Source organism: Tympanuchus pallidicinctus, unplaced genomic scaffold, assembly GCF_026119805.1.
Source record: "Tympanuchus pallidicinctus isolate F22 unplaced genomic scaffold, pur_lepc_1.0 scaffold3, whole genome shotgun sequence".
Taxonomy (NCBI): Eukaryota; Metazoa; Chordata; class Aves; order Galliformes; family Phasianidae; genus Tympanuchus; species Tympanuchus pallidicinctus.
In genome coordinates, this window is record NW_026294747.1 from 23,958,165 (window position 1) to 23,980,042 (window position 21,878).

Consider the following 21,878-nt stretch of genomic DNA (forward strand, 5'->3'; position numbering starts at 1 on the left):
TGCTCCCCACCTTCGCCAGATTCTGCATTGTTCTCACCTCCTGTTTGTGGGCTCTATCTTTCCTAACACGCTGGTCTTACTTGTGTTTTCACACAAACACAAATAGGAATGTGGTGTTGTTTTAATTTTTGTTTATTCAAAAACTTATTTCAATGCAGTGGTTTGGAACAATCCCACAGTTACTGCAATAGAGCTCAGTTACTGGAGCGGTCGCTGAAGGATGTAGTTTTCCCCTAGGTAAATGCCACACCCCACTGAGTAACAGTGTCCTATCGCATGTTGACACTTGCATTCCATTCCAAGGGGTGGGCCTGTTTGAACAGTGGAGTGTATGATAGGAGAAGCAGCAACTGTTCATGATTCTTCAGAGGAAAATGGAAGTGCGAGTTCAGAGGCAGCAGAGGAGGAGAGGGAAGAGTACTGGACTTTGTCTTGTGATTAGAAGAGCAGATGGCAAACTGCTACCAGTACGTCTGATCTGTTTTAACATGACGTGTTTTTAGGCTCTGACAATGCTTTTCTCTTAACGCTGTTCGGCTTCTTACTTGACTCTTGCATGCCTTAGTTGAGTGCCTATAATACAGTTTACAAGCATTAATTACTTACATCATTCAGCAGTGTTCTGAAATATAGCTATTATAGTTGTCGGAGCTGCAGCAGACAAAGGGCACTTCTCTGCACTAAGATGCCGTAGTGAGATGGCAGTTTTATCTCTTGCAAATGAGTGTCTGACACTTCAGGATACTGTAAGCTGAATTACTGTGGTGGGAAAGCAAGAAGTTGTATTTAAACACCCTTGGGAAAAATAAATGTCTCTCAAAAATGCCTTTCTGTGTATAAGCAATGAATCATTAAGGTTGGAAAAGACCTCTAAGATCATCCAGTTCTATCATTCACCTGCCACCAGCACTGCCCACTAAGCCATGATGCTCCATAGCTAGCACAACTGTATGTGAGCATGCATGCATATAGTTTTGCAAGCCTTGATTTGCAGATGAATCTTGGTGTGAGGGACTTAATGTTTCTGTAACAAATGCATCAGAATTTTTTTAGGACATGGAAGTAAAGCGCAGAGAAGGGTCAGGTTATCTTTATTTGGTGTTCTGCAGGACATAAGTATCTCTTCACCATTGATAGTTAACTTTTTTGGTGCCTGTGACTAGAATTCCTTTAAAAGTATTGCAGCTCAATGACACTGGGATCAACCCAGTTCTATCTTGGTCCTCCATGACTAAACTAGACTGTGGTTTGTAGATATGTCAAGGCAATTTGAGTTTCCCTTGTTGAAGGTTGTTTTTGCTGATGCCCCTGGAAAGCTCTTTTCTGGTATCTCACTGGAATGTCTTATTTTTGTTGGAAATTAAAGCCATTTGTTTGTGTCCATTCCAGTAGACGTGGATAACAACTGGCTGTCCTTGTGCTCTCTGTTTCCTAGAGGGAAAAATGAATTATGGTGCAATTGTCTTCTGTAATTAGAGTGTTAGGACCCATATAGATCACTCATTCCCATAAGGCAGAATCTCAGAGTTGTATGGGGTACAGCTTTTGTGGCCCACACGTGAGGACATACAGTAGCATGATACCATCACAGGATGTATTTCACTAAACTGAGCTGTTAGGGTAAAGAAGGAAGAAGTCTTTGACCAGTTATTAGAAGGCAAATCATTACTATCAGGCCAACTGCAAAATTGTGGCCAATGTACGTAGGGTGAATGAGAAATTTTAATAAAGGATTTCCATCTTTTCTCTCTGTTCAAACTTCCGTGGATAGTGAATTCTTGAGGTGATAAACTGGTGGTGAACGTAGGCTGGACTTGCAGGCTAGAGCTGTGTTTCTAAGTTAGCCTGCATCACCATAGCAAATGGGATGAAATGTGTGCTCAGCTTCCTTCCCAAGTGCCTGGAGCTCAATTGGGGCAGATTAGCTTCTTGAAGTTATTTCCTGGCTTCTTGCCTGAATGCAGTCTGTCTTGATGTTATACAGAAACCATACCTGACTTGCACTTGTAGAACCTTGGATTTGAGGTTCAGTTGAGGCACAGCTCACAAATGAGAATTTTCTATGCCTTGACAAATTGTGCATGTGTTTTAAGCTGGATGTCTTGGTCTGTGTATGAAGATGTGTGGATGCATTAGGGTTTAAAATATTCCAAACAGGATGAATATTTGGGAACTGATAATTATGCTACCACTGTAATAGGATGTTAAGCTCTTTTTTTTCTTTTCTTTTTTTTTTTTTAATCCAAGGAGTGTGGTTTTTCTAGATGTCCTTGTCTCATGACTGATGTCAGTGACCCACGACTAGCAGTGGATTAATGGAGGATGGTCAAAGAATTCTCAAGTTACCTAACTGGCATAGAAAGCTTCTGATGAATTAAACTGCAGTTGTTGTGGAGGTTAAGAAAGATTTCTTTCCTTCTGCCACACCATCTGCCAAAGTGATATTTGATTTACCATGAAATTATTCTCGATGATGGACAGCTTAGATAAATTTCTAGTGTCTGCACTCTGAAAGCAAATCAGCTTTCCAATATTGAGGAAATTTCCGTGTACTTCTTGAACAATGATGTTTCAGTTTCCAGCAAGACTGGTGTTCTGACAGAACATCTCTCATTCAGTTTTGCCCAGCAGGGAGAGGTAGCAGAACTCTGTCCTATTGGAGAACTTCCAGAGCAAAGCGCAAACTGTGGAGGTGGAGATAATGGCCATGGCAATCTCATCCCTCAGAACAGCAAATGTTTACCTTTTATTATTTCAGTTAATGAGATTGCCCCTTTAAAAATAGGCTTCTACAAAGTGCCTGTGATAAAGTAAACAAAACCCATCTAATTCCTTTGGCTTTTGGCCTGGGAGTGACACACAGACAGTAGATATCTTAGTTAATGAACAGAAGCAAAATGCAATTGCTATGGAATAGTCAGCTGACTGTGGCTCTTGGTGCTGTTTACAGACTGGCAAGCAATGCTTTCACTGTGTTGCACCGCTTTCTGATTTGGAGAGGGCATCTCTTGGATTTAGAAGCAGAATCCAGCTGTGAAGTGGGTTGTGTGTAAGTTTGCGCTCCGTGTAATTCAGTGCTCTGATTCCAACAGTTCCTCTTGCTTTCGCTTTTTCTTTTAGTCCAGAGATTACAGATATCGTACAAATGTACCGAGGGTAGCAAGCCAAAGAATATATGCATCTCACTGCATAAGGCATGGCGAGGCATGACAGAGGAGAAAATGCAGGAACCTGAGGCTTCAGTCTTGCAGCTTTGTTTCTGCTTATTGCATTAAGTGTTTCTCATGACTCTGAAGAATTAGCTCAGCCCATCTTGCCTGTGGTACAAACAGGAAATGAAAACCTTGCAGTTGGAGGATACACCTGCCTAGTGCTGCTTTAAGCAGCTGTGGCCATTACCCATGGTTGAGTGCAAAACCGGAAGAGTCGAGGGCTGCGTACAGGCTGAGCGTTGCTTTTCAGAGCTCTGGAGGCTGGATGGTGAAAGAAGCAGAGATGAAGGTGTAGTCACACTTTGCCTGGCAGCCTGTCTGGAAGTGCTAATCGGGAAGTCGCTCATGTAGCATGCAAACTGCAGTTTTTGAGGAGCGTGTGTTCTCCCTTGCTGTTGATCACTGGTCTCCCAGCTCCAGTTGGCACTTGGATGCTGCAGGAAGCTCTGCTGTGTGAGAAAGAGCACATGTTAGTTCCTTGTGGGCTGTGCTGACTAAGTGGGTACGAGGGTGGTCAAGGTTCCCGAGGAGTTTGGTGTGTGGAAATTGCTCTCTAATTTCCTTAAGCAGTGTAACAGCATCCTAGATTATGTTCCTGAAATGGCAGTTGACAGCATTTGAAGTAGCACAGCTGCCCTGATGGAAGACCAACTGCAGTGATTTGGACAAATTGTCAGTTGATGTTGGTTTGCATGGTGCCTCTGACAGTCTGAAGAATGGATGACGCTGTTGCTTATCAGCACACGGCATGGACATTTTCAAGCAGGCGCTCAGCACTCTGGACTCTCGAGTAGAGCAAGCTGTGGTGCGCATTACCACTGAGCAACATTTTGTTTTCAGACCTAAATACCCATCTGCCTGGTGATGAATATTTGCATCTGGGAGTGCTGTGCAGAGTAGTGTTGATTGTGTGTGTCAGAAACCTGGTCATAGCGCAGTGACAAGAAAAGGTGAACCATGGTGTGCGGGACTAAGTCATCTGCTGTAAAAGCATAACCCCGTTATGCTTTTGGGTGCTAAATCAAGTGGTGCACTCAAACTTAGTTTTAATGGATTGTGTGTGTGCGTGCTTATACCTTCCTGTCTGGACTTGCTTGAGAAGCATTCTTCTTGCTGGCTTGCTCTTTCACCTCCCACCCATTGAGATCTTTGTCTTGATTCGTGATTCATGTCTGATTCAGACACGTGGGTAGTAGACTTGGCAGCAAGAATCTCCTTAGTTTGAGGATTCCAGAAGCCTTTAATGAGGGGCAAAAGCACAGAAACTAGTTGCTGAACATATAAACCAAGTGTCACATATGGTAGAACCGGGTTTATTGTTTGGGGACTTGTGTTTTTTTTTTTTTTTTTTTTTTTTTTTTTTCCAGTTATGGGTGAATATTGCACCTTAAATCCCTGCACAGAATTTGTGTGGGTACTGAACAACAAATAAGGAAAAATTACAGATATTCCTCGACTTGTCTGCTGCGGTATGATGCCTTGTTAGGTCTTTTAATTTTTTTCTTCAAATGCTGCCTAATCCCAAGCCTAGGAGGTTTTATGGTCTGGATGATAACAAGTGGTAATGAAATTCTGGTGAGAAAAGCTTTTGCTAAATGCCTCGGATATTTTCAAGTGTGCATGTCTGTATATAGTATTTAATGAACAAAAAAACCAAGGATAGCTTACATTACATTACATTAGCTGCTTACATTAGGCATGAAAGCATTGATTGCTTCAGGATCTGAATCTGACTGAATCAGCTGCCTGCCTTTTCAGGTCTGCAAATACAAATATACCAAGCCTTGAACTGAAAGAAATCAAAACCAGGATCCCTCAGGAGACAAACTCTGCAGCTGTAATGATCTCCTGTTGCTCAGTAGCTTTCATTACTTAATTTTTTTTTTTGGATAAGTTATCATTCAAATCCTCAGACCACTCCATGAAATGGAACTATATGGCTGGCTGTCCCGGAGCGTCACATTCTTGAAGCAGAGAAGTCCCTCAGTCTTTGGTGTTGGCAGCCGTGACTGTGCATCTTGGGCGACCTCGTTGGTTTGTGGGGGATTATACTGATGATGACTTGTCTTGGTAGAATATTGTGATTCATTGTTGAAGTGTAATCCTTCTTAGGTTGTTATTATAGAACTGTAGTTATTGATTGCCTTCTGACAGGAAGCATGTCTAAGTAAAGGGTAATTAACTAGACTAGTAATTATCTTGATTGTTGTCCACTCAGAATGATTTCATAAAGAAGCAGGTAGTGCTGCAGTGAGACAGATGAAAACAAAGCATTTTTTAGGCTAGCCTTAGTTTATTGCAATAATATGGCTAGTAGCATTGGATCTATTTCAAGCTCTTTGTATACAAGCTGCTCCAATGTATCAGGTGAAAGCCACTGCAAACAGTACTGAAAACAAAACAGAATATATTAATTTTATTTTCCAAATTGAATGAAATAGTTGGGTGCAACAGCATGAAGAATTAAGCAAACAAAACTAGCTTTTGAGCAAACTGCAGTTTTTATAAACTAAGGGGCGTGGAACAGTAAAGGATTATGTAGATTATTAACTTGGTTTTAAAAACCTCAGGACCCTAAGTTTGTAAGTAGATATATATGCTTACGTAAGCGAAACAATCACTGAAACACACTGAGCTCAGAGGGAACAGGTCTGTAACAGCAGCTGTTTGCAGGACTAGTCTACCACCTGTTCACACAGATACTTCTGAGAGTCCTGTGTAGCCATACTGACTTTGTGATGATCTATTATGTGACTCCGAGTAATGGGGTCCTAACGTGTGACCCAGAAAGGAAGAAGTAATGGAAGGGAGAATCATGGAGGAAAGGTGAGCCGCTGGGAATGAATAGTACGGTACACGGGAAGTCAGAACTGACTCCCTGCTTAGCAGCACTTCTTTCAGCCTAGGGCCCACTATCTGAAAGGTGGTTTCAGCTGATGCATTGTCAGGTGTTGCTTTTCCAGTCACTGCTGTTATGGTTACTCTGTACTTTAAGAGACTGGCACCCATCCATTACCTCACGTGCTTGTCAAGCTTGCTGGTTTGCAATGAGTTGGCTGGGACTGCCAGGCAACGTATTGCTTAGTGCTTTTGTGATTTGGGTGCATGGATCTTAGAGAATTATTTTGAAATGTGTAGCAACCTTCTGATGATTATATTTTTTTATATTCTTTCGAAGTCCCTGTGGATGATCCTTGTTCCATCTGGGTGTTGGTGAAACACTGAGTAGGCAGTGGCATCTGCAATACAGATCACATTTCAGCCCCCATGTCCCAGAGCTGCAGAATTTAGCTTAAATGGTGCAAAGACTTTAAGAGAATGGTAGATGATGATAACTGATGATTAAGTACTCTGTCTTTATAGCCTCTTAAGAAAAATTGTAATGAAATTTCTCACTATCCTTTTGTTTCTTGCTGTCATAATAGCTCTTTGTAGGCTTGCGTAGGCTTTGTACTAGAGCAAAGAAAAAAGGCAGCTGGATCTTAGGTAAAGAAACTACTGAAATTGTCCTGGAAAAAGGTTGCAGAGGTTGTTGTTAACTACTGTATAGCAGAATTTCCATGAAAATCTACCAGATCAAGCAAGAAACTACTGCTTTGCCTTGCTGATGATAGAAAAATGAACGTAGGGACTCTATTAAATTTGCTATTTCAGTTTACTTCTGTTCTTTAACTCACTGTAGTTTCAAATAACGAGCTAGGATTATTAGAGATGATGGGGTTGGTTTTTTTGTTTTTTTTTTGTTTGTTTGTTTTAAATCTTCCTTTCCCCCTGCCCTCCCATCCCTATTAGTTCAGATGTAGTTGGTATTTATAAATTTTATTTGTTTCAATTAGGACCCTGTTCTGCAAATTCCTGCTCACACTACCTGCTTGTCAGTGCTTGCCTCAGGGTAGTTACAAGTGTGGTAGCTGTTGGCAGAACTGAGCCATTTGTTTTTGTTTTCTCTTTTAAGTAAGAGAGAGATTTTATTTTTCCATCAAACAGGCTCAAGTCTCTGTCACCTGTACCCTCAGGTCAGAATAGATCTGTCCCTGGGATATCTGGTATTTCAGTGAGAGGCTTGAGTTGTTCTATACAGCCCTTAAAACAGCTTCAAAAAAGAGCAAAAAAACCCAACCCTAAACAGATAAAGGAATACTCTCAGTGGATTCCACTTAACCTATTCAGTGAGCTGAATATGTTATATATTATTATATTATTGTGTGTGTGTGTGTGTAATGCAGTGTTATAGTTGTTCTCCTGAAATAGTGGGAGGATTTCAGGAGAGCAGATTAGGTCTTTGGGCACTCAGACCTGATCCAAAACCCCTCAGTATATCAGCCTGCTCCCAGTAAGTGTAGTGGGTTTTGCTAAGCCGTATCCTACTGGTGTCCTGAGGCAGGATTGTGATGGCTGTGCTTCTGCATAGTAGTAATGTATGAAACTGTGCTCTGATAATGACAACAGACCTCTGGGGGAAGCTGTACTCCCAGGAATCAATGGCTCCAAGTTGCTGTTAATCTTTAATTCTTAATGGGATAGGTGAGATGGCAACAGTGAACTCTGCCTAGGGTTGAATAATCTGGAAAACTTCATCTTCCCTGTGTGTGTGTATGTGTGTGTGCATATATATATATATGCTTCAGTGCTGTGCTTCAAATTCAGTGATTCAAAAGCGCAGTGCTGCTGCACAGATTAATGTCAGTCACCATGGCACAATACTTTGAACACCTTGTGGCTCTGTTACAGGAATTGGTTCTTCCATTATCTTCCACAGCATTTTTGCTCTATTGCTACCTCGCTGCTGTTCTAGTGGCACAGCCTGTCACATGCTCTTCAGCAGAATACTAGCTGTTGTCCTCTTCAGCATCCCACATCTTTCATTACAGCATCTTTTAGTGTGTGTGTGTGTGTGTGTGTGTGTGTGTGTGTGTGTGTGTGTACACATGTATGGATGTGTTAGTTACAGTTCACACTGAGTAACTTATATGCTGAATCTAAGAATGTTAACATTTTGCACCTTTGCCTTTTGGAATGCTTTATTTTTAATTGGAAAACCCTTAAGTACATTGATCTTGAGGCATTCAGACAATCCTCATACATAGATCTAAATTTTCCCTGCACATACATAAGTAGCATAGAACACTAAATGGGAATCTAGAAAAAATGAGGCCTAGAGAAATCCAGCCAAAGTAGAAGATCAAGGAAAACTGAGCAGAAATGTAGAAGAAAGGAGGCTGAAGGAGATAAGGGCTGTGAATACACATGGGCAATAGCATTAGTCCTAGTCCTATTGCAGCATGAGGCAGTGATTTGAAAAACAGATATCATCACTAACAAAGAGGAAGATCTTGCTTTAGAAATAGATGTGAGAAAGATTCCTCCTACAGCAGGCACACAAAGTTTTCATCTTCCCACTCATGCCACTGCTCCAACAGCCTGCAGCCCTGTTTGCATCCTCAGTTGAGTGGGGTTGGAGACTGAAAGTTGCAGTTCAGCAAATGTACTTTTGCCTACCGCTGCCCAGGATAGCATGCCCCACTGGTATGGGGCTGAAAATGATCTTTTCCCACCTAGCTCCAGTCTCCTGCTTTCCTTGTTTTAGGGAAAAAAGGGTTGTGAGTAGATATATAATAAAGAATAAAATAAAAAATTGTCAGCACTTCTTATTGCGTGAGTACCTTAAGCATCTTCATCCCAGGCAGCTGTAACCTAAGCAGTCACATTTCCCTTGGAGCTGAAGTTGAATTTGGCCCATTGTCTCTCCTTCACACCCACAGCACAAATAAAAGCTGCAGCTTTTGAGGGCTGGGTGGGAGGGAGGAGGTGGGAAAGCCACTAGAGTGTGGTGTTGCATTGACAGCTGACATGTATTCCTTGGAAACCTGTGCTTCTCATCACTTCTGGATATAGCAGTATGACACATCATTGGGAGACATGATACACTGTGTTAGGAGTGGGACATCATGATGAGCATAGGATCTTTATAGAAGGGATACAGAACCCTGCTGACTTCTGGTTGGGGGGGGTGTTGAGGGGGGCCAGCAATACAAACCTGAAAACTGGCTTGGACTCTTCAAAAACTCCACTTTAGGCAGGAGTTACATCCACAGGGATTACTTCAACTCAATGATGTTTACTTCCAGTTGTTCTGTGAATAACTTTGGGTCCTGTTTGTCTGCAGCAGAACTGAGGAAAACAGGACTTCTGCTATCTGCTAAATAGGCTACACAGAAATCATTTTTAATCTCTTCTGCTTGAATAACAAGGAGAATGTTATTGCTCCTTCCTGCAGAAGGAGGCTTGGACCACTTACAGGTGCTGTGCCTTTCATTCTCACTACCCTGCAGTTAGCCCTGTGCTAGCAGTGTGCAGTAGCAATCTGGAATGATTTAAGGCAAATTAATATAGAGTATGATACTGCAGGGGTGTATAAACCTGCAGTAGGGATTTATTAAACTGTAACTTAGCTGGAGCTAGCGGCGTCTGTGGAGTTTCAGCAAGTGCAGCTGAGCCTTCATGATTCTTTAACATCCACAACTTTCTATGAGCGCTTCCTCTTGCTAGCACAGTGTGTTTACAAAAGTATTACTGCTGCATGGGAAACTTGGATCAAACCAAGAGTGACTTCAGCTTGAGCTGCTTTCAAAACCAAGATAAGTCAAATAGGAAAGTAATCTTATTTCAGAATAAGCGCTCCTTTATGCAGATTATATTTTGTCAGTTCAAGTTGCAGCAAAGCTTACGACTTCCCTGAGGAAAAAGAAATCCCAAAAAGAAATACCGCTTGCATATGTGACTTCATACATCCTCCTGGCATGTGGTAAGGCAGCCACCCAATTTTGCCCCCACACAATGACCAATACTGCTACAACTGAACAAATCTGGGAAGGGCAGCCAGGTGAAAGTGTGATCTGGAGAGCTACACTTTGCCCATGTTTTGTTACTTGCAATTTTTCTTTGTGCTTTGCACTTCTATTTTGTTGTGCATAGCCACTACATGCTGTTACAAGCTCCGGTTTTTTTTTCTCCAGCATGGTGCCATGTCCTAATGATGGAAGAAATGAGCCTTGCCTTCCTTGTTTGCGGTGCTCTTTAGGATTCCTCAGCATGTAATGTGCTTGCTAGTGGGCTGTGGTTCTAACTTGCCAGGGTTTTAAGTCCCAAATCGTGAGTCTCTATTTCGCTCTATTTTTTTTTATTTTTATTCTTCCACCTTTCCACCTCTGTGATGGAGCACTCAGCTGCTGTTTGTGAGCAGCTGCTCTGTTTCCCTGCCTGCCTGGAGCCCTATCCAGACAGCTGCCCTGGGGGACAGCCAAGGTGGCCAGAGCAGTGACCAGCTTTGTTAAAAAGTAACGAGATTGGGAAAGAGAGGAGTGGGAAAATCTGTGACCTGGAATAAGTTGTACAGCACACTGCTAATGAGTGCTGCAGGGGCACTGAGTGAACTATGTGCCCGATTAATGGTGTTCTATGCACCTAATATGATGAGACTCCCTTGTTGACTTGGTGAAAGCTGTTAGTCGTGACGTGATACTGAAAGCCTCTGGGAAAGGAAATATTGCTGACAGTGGCAAAAAGCTCACATTCGTGTCTCATGGAAACTTAAATATGCGTAAGTGTAGTTTCAGCGTCTGCTCTCTGCATGACTCATTCAGAGAGAGAGGGCCAGGTGTGGCTCTGAACAGGCCTGTGGTGTGCAGCATGACTCTTTATTTTTTACAGACATCTTTCTTGTGGATGGTAGAACATTGTATTTGACTAGTATGTCTGTTGTTTTACGAGTGTATTTTTCCAGAGATGACTGCAGTGTTTGCTTTATGCTTCTACCTCTGAGTGCTTGCAGATCAGGAAGGAGCAATTCAATGTGCTTGAAGCTATATGATAGGTTTATGATATGTCAGGATTTCAGATTTTGCCCAACTTAATATTTCTTTTCTTTGTGTTCCAGAAAAAAGCATGGCATACAATTAAAACCATGGTTAATTTACCAGTGATTAGCCCCTTCAAGAAACGCTACTCGTGGGTGCAGCTGGCTGGGCATACAGGTGAGATGAGTATCTTCAATGTTTCTGTCTCTGAAATGTGGTGTGGGATCATTTCCACTGACTGAGTTGCTGATGTTACTTCCTTAGCTGGAAGCATTACTGTCCTTTCCTTTGTGCACCCAAGCCTTGACAAGGACAGGTTTTCTGGTACCAACCCCAAACTCTTGGCATGAACATAAGCCCTTGAGAGGAAAGCAAATATGGTGACAGTTGATTTGGTGGCCAGGTGTTTGCATAGTGAGGATTGTTGGTATTCATTATATGCATGCAATGCACATAGCAACTCAATCAGCTATTTCTGTGTCAGTAGAAGTTAGTCAGTGTGCTCCTGATATAGGATTACTTTCATTTATAAGCTTAAAACAAACAAACAGCAACAAGAAAAAAAAAAAACAAAAAAAAACAGAAAAGAACACCAATAAGGAGAAGTCATCAGGTTTGCTTCTCTTACGCTTCATTTAATTCTTATGCAGCCCTTGTTCCCTATGTGCAAGCGTAGGGTTTATTAGTACACACGTGGGCAGGCTCCTACGCTGCATCGTGCTTTAATGCAGCACTCGAACCAGCTCTTTGTGTGTTAATGCGTTAATGTAGTGCACTTCAAAGCTGCGCAGAGAGATTTATGTAGTCCTAGAAATGGAGTAGCTGCATTTGTGTAGTGGTGTACTGACCTGTATCACCCAATGCCAAGATGACCCTGTCTTACTGTAGTTTCTATCACAGTGTGTCTGGCGTTGGCTTGATCTGTGCGGAGTGTTGCACTGAACGTGTGTGTAATTGTAACCCTTCTGAGTGCTTGTGTAGGATGAAGAAGAGGGCGGAGAGGTTACCAGAGATAATTAGGAGAGATACCATTTCTGTTTGCTTTTGATAGTTTTCTGTGGTTGTGTTTAGTCCATCATTTTTGCAGCTGTTCTTCTATGATATGACAAGTTTTTTCTAAACTATAACTTGTGCCATTGTCAGCCTAGCCCTTGTAATGAGCCAGTGCCAGCTCCAGAATTTGTCAGCAAGGAAACAGTTTGCAATGGCTGAAAGATCCCGCTGCAATAGAAGTACAGTGCTAGGCACAGGTTTAATGAAGCTCCTACTTTAGGGCCTATTTTCTGTTGTGAAGATTAAATAAAGAGTACCTGTGAATGAAACATGTACTTTTCTCAGATGTTATTGGCAGGCTGCAAATTCCACAGCTGGAGAGTAATGACTGCTTATCTTGGCCTATGCACACTCTTTCATTTGTACTGGATACCGTTCAGGCCCGTGGCTGTGAAAACAATTGTGCTGCAGGCTGTACCTGCAGATTAGCAGGGCTCCCCAGGGCAGGCACAGTACCTGGGTGTGCCTGCATGTGCAGTCACAGACTGTGCGTGTGGAAAGGGCAGTGCTTGGCTTTGTGATTGCTGATGGACTGCGCTGCCTTGGGATGCACACACTCAGCAGGTACACCGTACATGAGGATTAAGGCCAAAGCCAACGCTGACAGTCTTACGCAGCTTTAAAAGAATCCTTCAGAGCAAAGGAAGCATGGCTTGTGGTTTCTTCCTGTACATTTTAGTAAGTATAGTAATGTTTAATAGACTCACAAAGAGTTTGGTGTGGATAAAAAAAATGAGCTGGAGCAGCTGCATTCCTTAAAGCTATAAATTCCAGTGTGGGAATGTATCCAAATGGATTTTCACTGCCAACAGCTGTGTTTGCCCTGGGCGTTTTATTTTTATGAGAGGCATGTTATCTTTTCTCATTTGGGGAAAATCTTTGTGGTATCATGCTGCTGAGGTAGGTGAGGCTGGAGTAGTGGGGGGAAGGTGCTTTCCCCTTCACAGATGAGGCTTTTCAGCATATCTTTGATTTTCTTTTCAGGGAGTTTCAAGGCAGCTGATAGTGGTAAGATTCTCAAACGCTTCTCAGAGAATGAAAAGGAATGTTTTGAGCGACTGATGAAAGATCCACTACGATCCTGCGTCCCTTGCTTCCATGGTGTGGTGGAGAGAGATGGAGAGACCTACATTCAGCTGGATGACTTGCTTACAGATTTTGAAGGGCCATGTGTGATGGACTGTAAGATGGGGATCAGGTGAGACGTGGAAGAGAACGTGTTTTCTAACCTAAATGCGTTTGTAGGAGGCAAGGGGAGGGATAATATGGTCGTGCTGTGTGTGTTGGAGGAGCTTGGTAACAGTTCGGGAGCCTTGGGATTCAGTCCAGACAATTGGTTTGACATTTGCCTTGGGCAGCCTAAGGAGTCTGTGTCCCATTGGTGCCCAGTTGTACGTGGGTTCTGGAAACTGAGTGACCTGTAGACTAAACGTGACCCCCATCAAGATGTTTTCCGTGGTGATTGGGACAAAGTTTCTCTGCAATGGCCTGAAAAAACATGGAGAGAAAGTTACACGATTCACTCTCTGCCAGTTCATTTAATCTTTGCCTATGCAGTGATTCATTAAAACCCTATGAAGTGTAAAATTCCCTTCTCCAAGTGTGAATGGCTGAATACCAATAGAAAAGCCAATTTCTAAAGCTTGAATGAGTCTTCGGTGATGTTGATCTTCCCTGTGGAGAAGTGTTGACTGTCTGCCCAGGACTGACTTTTCCCCATTCTGACATCTGTGTGATGTTATTCACCTTGTTCTTCAGCTTCTCACTTTCTTTTCTTTTTCCATTTTCCATGTCTTCTGTGTGGTTTAGGAGAAAACCTCAAATAAGTTATCTAAGCATAACAAATACATACAGAATCTGTTGAAGGCCTCAAGTAACAGTACAGAAAGGTAGAAACTGTTATAGTAATCCTTTGGGTGCCAACTCAGGTGCTTGGTTACTGCAATAAATGGAATATGCAATTTATGGGAGTGAGACAAGCCTTTTAAAATAGGCAGAGAATCTTAAGTGAACTGTCTGCTAAATCAGAGTAGAAATCTGCTATGCCCAGAAGAAAGAGGAGAAGCATTGGCAGCAGTACATGTTGTGTTCACAGTAGTTGACGCTTAGGGAACGAGTGACAGCATCTCTTAAACAACAGTCCAGCTTGTTTTGCAGCGTGATTAAGAATTAAGGATGTACACTCCAGGCACCTGAAAAGTGAAACTTGTGGAGAGGGACAAGTTTTAGGATCCAGTGAAATGCAGAGACAATGGATACTGCCTTTTTAGTGGCTACCAAGATGGAGCGATAAGAGCAAAGCACAGAAGTGTTGTCTTTCCTTTCTTAGTTACTTCTTCTGGTTTGGAGCTACAGTTCCTCAGATAACATTCTAGTTCATTACTATTTGAAGATTTATGTCTTTTACTCTCTAAAACATTATATGAAACTGTATTTGCTTTTTGAGGCCTGAAAAAATGCGTAAGTGAAGTTTTTCTTAAGGAGAGAGTAGCCATTAAGACTTCAGCAGGCCCCTGTGAATGCAGGTGATCTGATCTCTCTTGCAGGTGATCTGATCTCTCTTGCAGGTGATCTGATCTCTCTTAACTGTCCTCTGAAAGTACATTTGTATGTCCTGGCAGAATAGGAACTCAGCTTTCTCTCATTCTTGTAAGCAGGACATAAGAATAACGTGTAATTGTAAGGCAAAGGTATGGTTAAAATCAGAAGTGAATGAGGCAAATCTTGATTCCTGCTATAGTTTCACTAAGTAAGCATGTGTGGTCATTAGTCTGTGTTTTGCATTTGCCATGTGCAAAACTGAGGTAATGATAATACTTTCCTGGCCAACTGAAATTGTAAAAATAAAGTTGGGAAGTTCCTGCAGTTTGTTGGAATGTGATGTCTTTGCAGGACATACCTGGAAGAAGAGCTGACTAAAGCCCGTGAGAAGCCAAAGCTGCGTAAAGATATGTACAAGAAAATGATTGAAGTGGATCCTCTTGCTCCCACAGCTGAAGAGAATGCTCAACATGCTGTCACCAAGCCCCGATACATGCAGTGGAGGGAAACAATCAGCTCTAGTGCCAACCTGGGCTTTAGGATTGAAGGGATTAAGGTAATAGTTCTGCTTCTGCCTGTTCAATTTAAACTGAACTTTGATTTGTTAATTAATCAAAATGCTAGCATGCATCACAAACCAGGTTTTCTAATGGATTATGTGAAAATGCATTAATTATATCCATGAAGTTCAGTGTGTTGTTGCTTTAAAGCATCAGTTGTTATAACAGTTGGGTCAAGTATGTTAAGTGCCAAATGCATATCAGCCATGCTCAGTTCAACCACAGAGATACTGCAGGAAGAAAACAAGAAGGTACAGAGCATAGATACAGTAAAAATGTAAGGAGGAATGAAGAACTGATGAAATAGCTGCCTCTCCCTCTGCTTTCATTTGTTTGTTTATTTACTTATTTATTTATACCCTGTTATATTCCATTTAAATCACAGAAGAGAGTTTTTGTTCCAGTTATGCTTATTTGCAAGGCAAGTTAAAAGCATTAGAATCACAGAGTCGCCAAGGCTGGAAAAGACTTCCAAGGTCATCCAGTCCAACCGTCCACCTACTGCCAATATTTCCCACTAAATCATGTCCCTCAGTACAACATCCAAATGTTTCTTGAACACCTGCAGGGTCGGTGACTCCACCACCTCCCTGGGCAGCCCATTCCAGTGCCTGACCACTCTTTCAGAAAAGTAGTATCATCCAACCTGAATCTCCCCTGGTGCAACTTGAGGCTGTTTCCTCTAGTCCTAATCACTAATTACATGGGAGAAGACGCTGGCCCCCATTTAGCTATGTATTGTTAGGTTAGAGGAAACATCTTTTACTTCTAGGAATATGACAGTATCCAGTATAGATGAAGCTGGAATAAAGCCCAAAAATACAATGATAAAACCTGTCAATCAGCAAAATCCTTCTGCTGTTCTTGATGGATGAGTTTGTGTCCCTATATCGTTTCTAGGATAGTACTTTACAGCCTCTGAAGAATCTTTGCAATTTTCTTTCCTATCCATTAATTGCTTGTATTTCTTGTGCCTCATGGCAGAATCAGTTACCTATCCAGAAACCTTTAGGATCTACACTTACAGTATCACCAACGTCACTAAGTAACTCAAATGCTAAGGCTCCAGGGTGACCTGATAGCGACCTTCCAGTACCTAAAGGGGGCGTACAGGAAAGCTGGGGAGGGACTTTTTATAAGGGCATGTAGTGACAGAATGAGGGGAAATGGCTTTAAATTGGAAGAGGGTAGATTTAGGCTAGATATTGGGAAGAAATTATTTACCATGAGAATGGTGAGACACTGGCACAGGTTGCCCAGTGAGGTTGTAGATGTCCCTTCCCTGGACGCACTGAAGGCCAGACCGGATGGGGCTTTGAGCAACCTGGCCTACAGCAGGGGTAGGAACTACGTGACCTTAAAGGTTGCTTTTAACCCCAACCATTCTATGATTCCATCACTGGCTCTGTCACAGATCAAATTAGTTTAAATTAGTTTGCTTGGGTTTTGATAATTGTGTACCTGTAGCAGCATAGCGCTGGTGAGGGCAGCCCAAACACCCTGCACCCTGCGTGAGTACTTGCTAGCTGAAGTTGGTAATGGGGGGTCTGAAGAGGTTAGTAGGCTTAGTTACCCTGTGTGATTTCAGGATGTTCATCAGAGCACAGTTGTGCCTTTTGTCAGCATATATACTTAAGTATATTTTGATGCTTTAAATTATTATTTGGATTTTGCATCTGCTTTGTAGTTCTAGCACATAGGAAAAAGAAAGGAATCAAAGAAGGTGATTCACATGAACAGAGGCTCCTTAACCATTCCAATCTTCTCCACTTCCACGTGTTGTCTTTTCCCTTCCTTGTTCACAGATCCTTCTGCTGTGCTACAGGAACTAGTCCTTCCAGCTCATGCTGAGTTTGGCCCCCTGTATGCTGTGCCACCCACTCCTGGCTGGTAGACAGGCATTCTCATGCAGGAAATGTCTGGGTGGTAGATGGTCTGCCTCTAATCCTGCCAGCATACTTTCTGTCTTACCCTTCAGCCGTATAATGATGTTATCCAAGTTACCTGTTTCATTCCTATGCCACTTTAAGTCCTTGAATGCTCTCTCTAATTGAATCAGAAATCCAAATCAAGACTTTTTGTGTATGTTCTTGGGAATATCTGAAGTCAGTGTAGAAGACTTACGGATTTGTGTTGAGTCCTGAAGAGTGACTGAGCTAGAGGAGCTCCAGTAAAACCTCCTGGCTTGTTCTTTGTGATTTGGCTGGTTGTCAGAGGTGGGAAGGAGCAGTGTGGCACACAGACTGCATGATATTTCCCTCTGCTGAGACAGTGCTGTAACTGTGCAAAAAAGTATGCAAATAATCCTTTTTTAAAACACAAGAAATACTGTGGAGTACTCCAGTGTGCTTCCTATTCTTCTGTCTTTCTATGCTGTTATGGGGGATGTAGGCAGGCATTATTCTTCCATTTTTCTATATGGAAAAGGGGTGGCAGTTTTTCAAGTAATACAGCTAATCAGTGTTCCTCCAGACTGCTTCACTGTAGCCAAACTCTAAGTCCCATTTTGTATATTTGCAGGGGAGCAGTGCCACACTTCACAAGTGCCCGTTTTGAGAGTAAAGCCTATGAGGATCGGTGATGTCAGCAAGTTGTTGGGGGGGAAAAAAGAGTTGGTTTTTTGCCCCAAGTACCCTGATAACTCCAGGAATTAGGTCAGCAGATATTGGGCTTGGTCATTCAAAAATATTCCTGCTTTGTGGCTGCTGGAGTAAGGAACAGAAATAAAGTGAATTCATAGAATTTCTTTTGTGAAAGGGCTCAATATAAATGAGTTTCAGCCCCCCTCCCGAAGGGACTGCCTGCAGTCTTGGCCTTGCAAACGTCATCTCTTCAACACTAAGCTAATGGTTCTGCAGAGTTATGCATGAGAATCAGGGCTTCACATTTCCCATTCTGTCAGTGAATCTTTCTGCAATTTCAGAAGTTACTTTACTTTGGTACTGTTCTGTTAGCTGTCCTTTGGGATAGCCATTTTCCCAGCAGATTTGACTCAGAAGTCTCTGTTAAATCCATTTAGGTCACAACCTTAACCCAGAACCCTTTAAGGGGACTCTGCAGAGTAATCATGCAGGTTAAGATAGGCAGCAATATTTTAGTGCTCTGCTGCCACCTGTGTCACTGTCCCATCTAGTGAGAAGTGCTGCAAGTGCTCCACAGGCTGCACCATGCAACGGACTGCTGTGCTGTGCAGGAACTGACAAAAATGTGACCTCGGGGAGCAAGTAGGGCAAGCGCCTTCTGGGGATCAGGTACACTCAGAGCTGTTGCAAGGACCTGCTACAGAATACAAGGGATGGTGCAGTTCAAAGCCTGGACTGTTGTTTACAGCAAAAAAAGACAGGCAGCAGTTGTGTTTCGTGTCAACCGCTGCAAAGGAATAAAATCGTAAGTGTATTTCTAAATAAGAAGGATACAAGCCACTAGCGTGTCTGGATTTAAAGAAAAGAAAAATACCAGAGAAAACAGCAGCTTTTACAGACTTTGTTGTCAGCTTTAGGGCATGGGGAGAGATTGTTTTTAAAATAACCTTACTCCAGAGAAGAGGTAGAAGGCGTCAGACCGAACTCCAGGTTTCTGTCTGCCGTTGAGTTTTATCGTACCTCGGATCATATGGCTCCTCACTGTCACTGCCTGCCTGCTGCTGCCTTTGCATAACTTAAACTTACGCAGCTCAGCAGGCTGATGTGCCACGCTGGTATCTGGCCTGCGGCCTTGGGATAAAATTGTGTTTATTCTCCTAAAAGGTCTGGGTGGTGGGAGGTTCTTCAGCATGGCTTTGCCGTTCAGTTACTTCATTGCATGACAGATCTGAAAATTCAATACTATTGCATTTTTTAATGTATGCTGTAAGGACTCTGGTTCTGCTGTGAAATAAAAAGCATTGCGCCTTCTGAGACCAGGGCAGAATGTAACTAGTTTTGGTGCAGTGACAATGTGTTGATGGGAGTGTATTTTGATGACCTATTAATTTCATCCTGTAAAGGAATAATGGAGATGAGGGATTTCACTGGACTGTTACAATGGAGAGAAATGTAGTTTGATACCTTGCAGGCTTTTGGTAGAAACAGGTGACCTACTGCAAAAATGGCTGTACTTTGCATGCCTGTCCTAAAAGCTTTTACTTGTGTCTTTTCACATGAGGGATGTTCTTGGAGAGGTGCAGTCTGTGTTCGCAGACGTCTCAGATCCATGCACTGCTCTTAGTTACTTGTAGCCTCGCAAGCACAAACTGGTTGTTAGCAATGCAGAAAAAGATTTTATCATTTTCAGGAGTGGGGTACTTCTGTATTCAGTTGTATTGTTAGCATAAAAGTACTGTGAGTTTCTCCTGGCTGCTACAAGCATGCTCACATTGTCTTTTGCCAGAATTTATACACCTACTTTGTCACTGCTAGCATTTGGATCACTGCAAACCTTGAGTTGTTCTTGCCTGGAACTCGCTTTCTGTTTGGTGGCTTCTAGGTTACGTTAACATAAAGGTCTTTTGGGAATGGAGAGTCTTTACTACAATTCTTTTGTTTCCTGTTTAAAAACGAAAGCCAACAAAAAACTAAACAGGAAGAAAAAGAAGAAAAACTGGTACAATTGGGTTTGAAACCATCTCCTTCTGCCCATTCCACTGTCAGGGTTTGGCTACGTAGGGCTTGTTAAGAAGACAGCTAAAGAGGTCACTGTGGTTTGCCTCATTGAACCTTTGCACTGCTACTACTGAGATGTGAGGAAAACCTTTCTGCAGGCTGGTAATACCATGAGGTTTGGGGTTGTTTGTTTGGTTTTGTTTTTTAACTACACTCAACAGGATATGAAGTGTCATTTCAAGTAATCCTATCAGCTTTTCTTTATTTTCCACCTCTTGCTTGAAACGAGGTTTATCTCCTCTCTTCCTGTTTGACTACTTACTTTCATCTGGTTAGCAAGAGCTGAGCTGCTGATGGTTCAAGGACATTGGCTGATGAGAGGAGTGACGCGTGGTATAAATTGTGTTTTTGTGCAGAAAGCAGATGGAACATGCAACACAAACTTCAAAACTACGAAGACACAAGAGCAAGTTCTCCAAGTTTTTGTGGAATTCATTGAGGGCAACACAACTATTCTGGTGAGTCTGAACTCTTTGTGTTCACTGATCTTTGACCCATTCAACTTACTTGAGGGCCATACTTCCTCTGGTACAAGAAAGATGGATTTAACTGCCAAGGAAGAACAGGTTTGGACCACTGAGCAGGTGGGCTGGACATGAAGACTTACTGGGCAGTGAGTAGTGGTTGGCTGAGACCTGTTCTGGCAGCTGTTGCCGTAAGTTCCTCAGGTTTCCCATAGCCTGAGAGCTAGCCAAAAATCAAACTTGTGACTTGCCACCAGTCTCCACCATAAGTGTAAGATGTATCAGAAGGATGACAATTTATGAGCAAGGATTGTGTTGGCAGAAAACTTATGATTAGGGAATTTGTTCTAGAGAGAAGAAAAACAGAGCATGTGAACGGGAAGTGAGATTGGTGGCTGGCTCTGCTTGTGTGTGAGACTTGCCTCAGAGAGCAATTCCTGTACGCTACTTCATGGTTTTTCAGAGGAAGCACAGCAGGTGTGTGGTAGATGTCATAACATGTCTCTATCATCTTCAGAACTTCAAAGGCTGCCATAGTATTTTGTTGCAGTATAGAAGCCATTATGAGGAAAAATTAAGCACCCAGGAGCAGTGTGCTTGGTAATACAGGACAGCATTAAAAATGCATACTGGAGCTTTATGTGTTGATTTTCTTCCCCTTATATGTTTGGAGCTTCCTTGTCTCTCTAACACCAACTCATTCTTTTTCCACTGTGGTGAACTGAAAGATTCTTCATTGCTTGAAACTTCTATTTTCATTGGAAAAAAATATAAAAAAAGAGGGAAAAATAAAAGAAGCATTTAGCATTTGGCTGCAGAGCAGACTACATTATTGCATCCAGACAGATAAGTATGCTTGGTGTAATGCATGTAGCAGAGGAACTCAATTCTTTTGCATTGAAAGCCTGTTGAAGTGTATTTTCAGATTGACTTTCAAATGATGGCTCTGTTTGGAAAGACTTCTAATCTAAAACCAACTCTTTGTTATGTTGGTTCTTGTAAGCAGAATATCTTCCTTCATTCTCTGCCTGTTTGTTTTCTTTTTTCTGTCGTCACCCTCCAGAAAAAATACCTCAAGCGTCTGCAGGAAATTCATATCGTTCTTGAATCCTCAGACTTCTTCAAGCGACATGAGGTGAGCAGTGAGAATAACGCTGTGTGAAGGTGTAGTTTAGTTCTGCTTCTTTTAGTCATTCACATGTACTACGGAATTGCCTACTCTATTATTAGAAAGGAGTTTGTGGTAGAAGAAAACAGTACAGGTAACACAAAGCCTTCATCACAAGGATACAGGAATAACAGATCTTTAAGAATAATGGATCCTCTCATCTTTATGACATACCAACACATTGAGCCCTGGGCCACTGTCGAGAATAGTTTAGTAGTACCAGTTTCCTGTCGTTTTCTCTAATCTCGGTGTGCTACAGTGGAATGTTTACAGGGAAGTGGTAATGTGGAAGCTTGCACCTGGTACAATAGAATCCAGTTGTGTTTTAGACGATCAAGTCTTTATTAAAATACTGGATTTGTGTTAAATCTGTATAATTCTGCT

General features: G+C 42.2%; 1 protein-coding gene across 5 annotated transcripts in view; it reads left to right on the forward strand.

Annotated features, from left to right (window-relative positions):
- The window catches only part of ITPKA (inositol-trisphosphate 3-kinase A), a 38,162-nt gene that overhangs the window by 11,404 nt on the left and 4,880 nt on the right, over window positions 1-21,878 (forward strand). For all 5 annotated transcript variants that reach the window (XR_008208906.1, XR_008208907.1, XR_008208905.1 and 2 more), the window contains exons 2-6: window positions 11,149-11,245; window positions 13,106-13,319; window positions 15,014-15,218; window positions 20,219-20,320; window positions 21,390-21,461. Coding sequence is in view for 1 of the 5 variants with exons in the window: in XM_052692518.1 (XP_052548478.1) it covers window positions 11,149-11,245; window positions 13,106-13,319; window positions 15,014-15,218; window positions 20,219-20,320; window positions 21,390-21,461 (690 nt within the window). In the remaining 4 variants the exon portion in view is untranslated. The remainder of the gene's footprint in view (window positions 1-11,148; window positions 11,246-13,105; window positions 13,320-15,013; window positions 15,219-20,218; window positions 20,321-21,389; window positions 21,462-21,878) is intronic.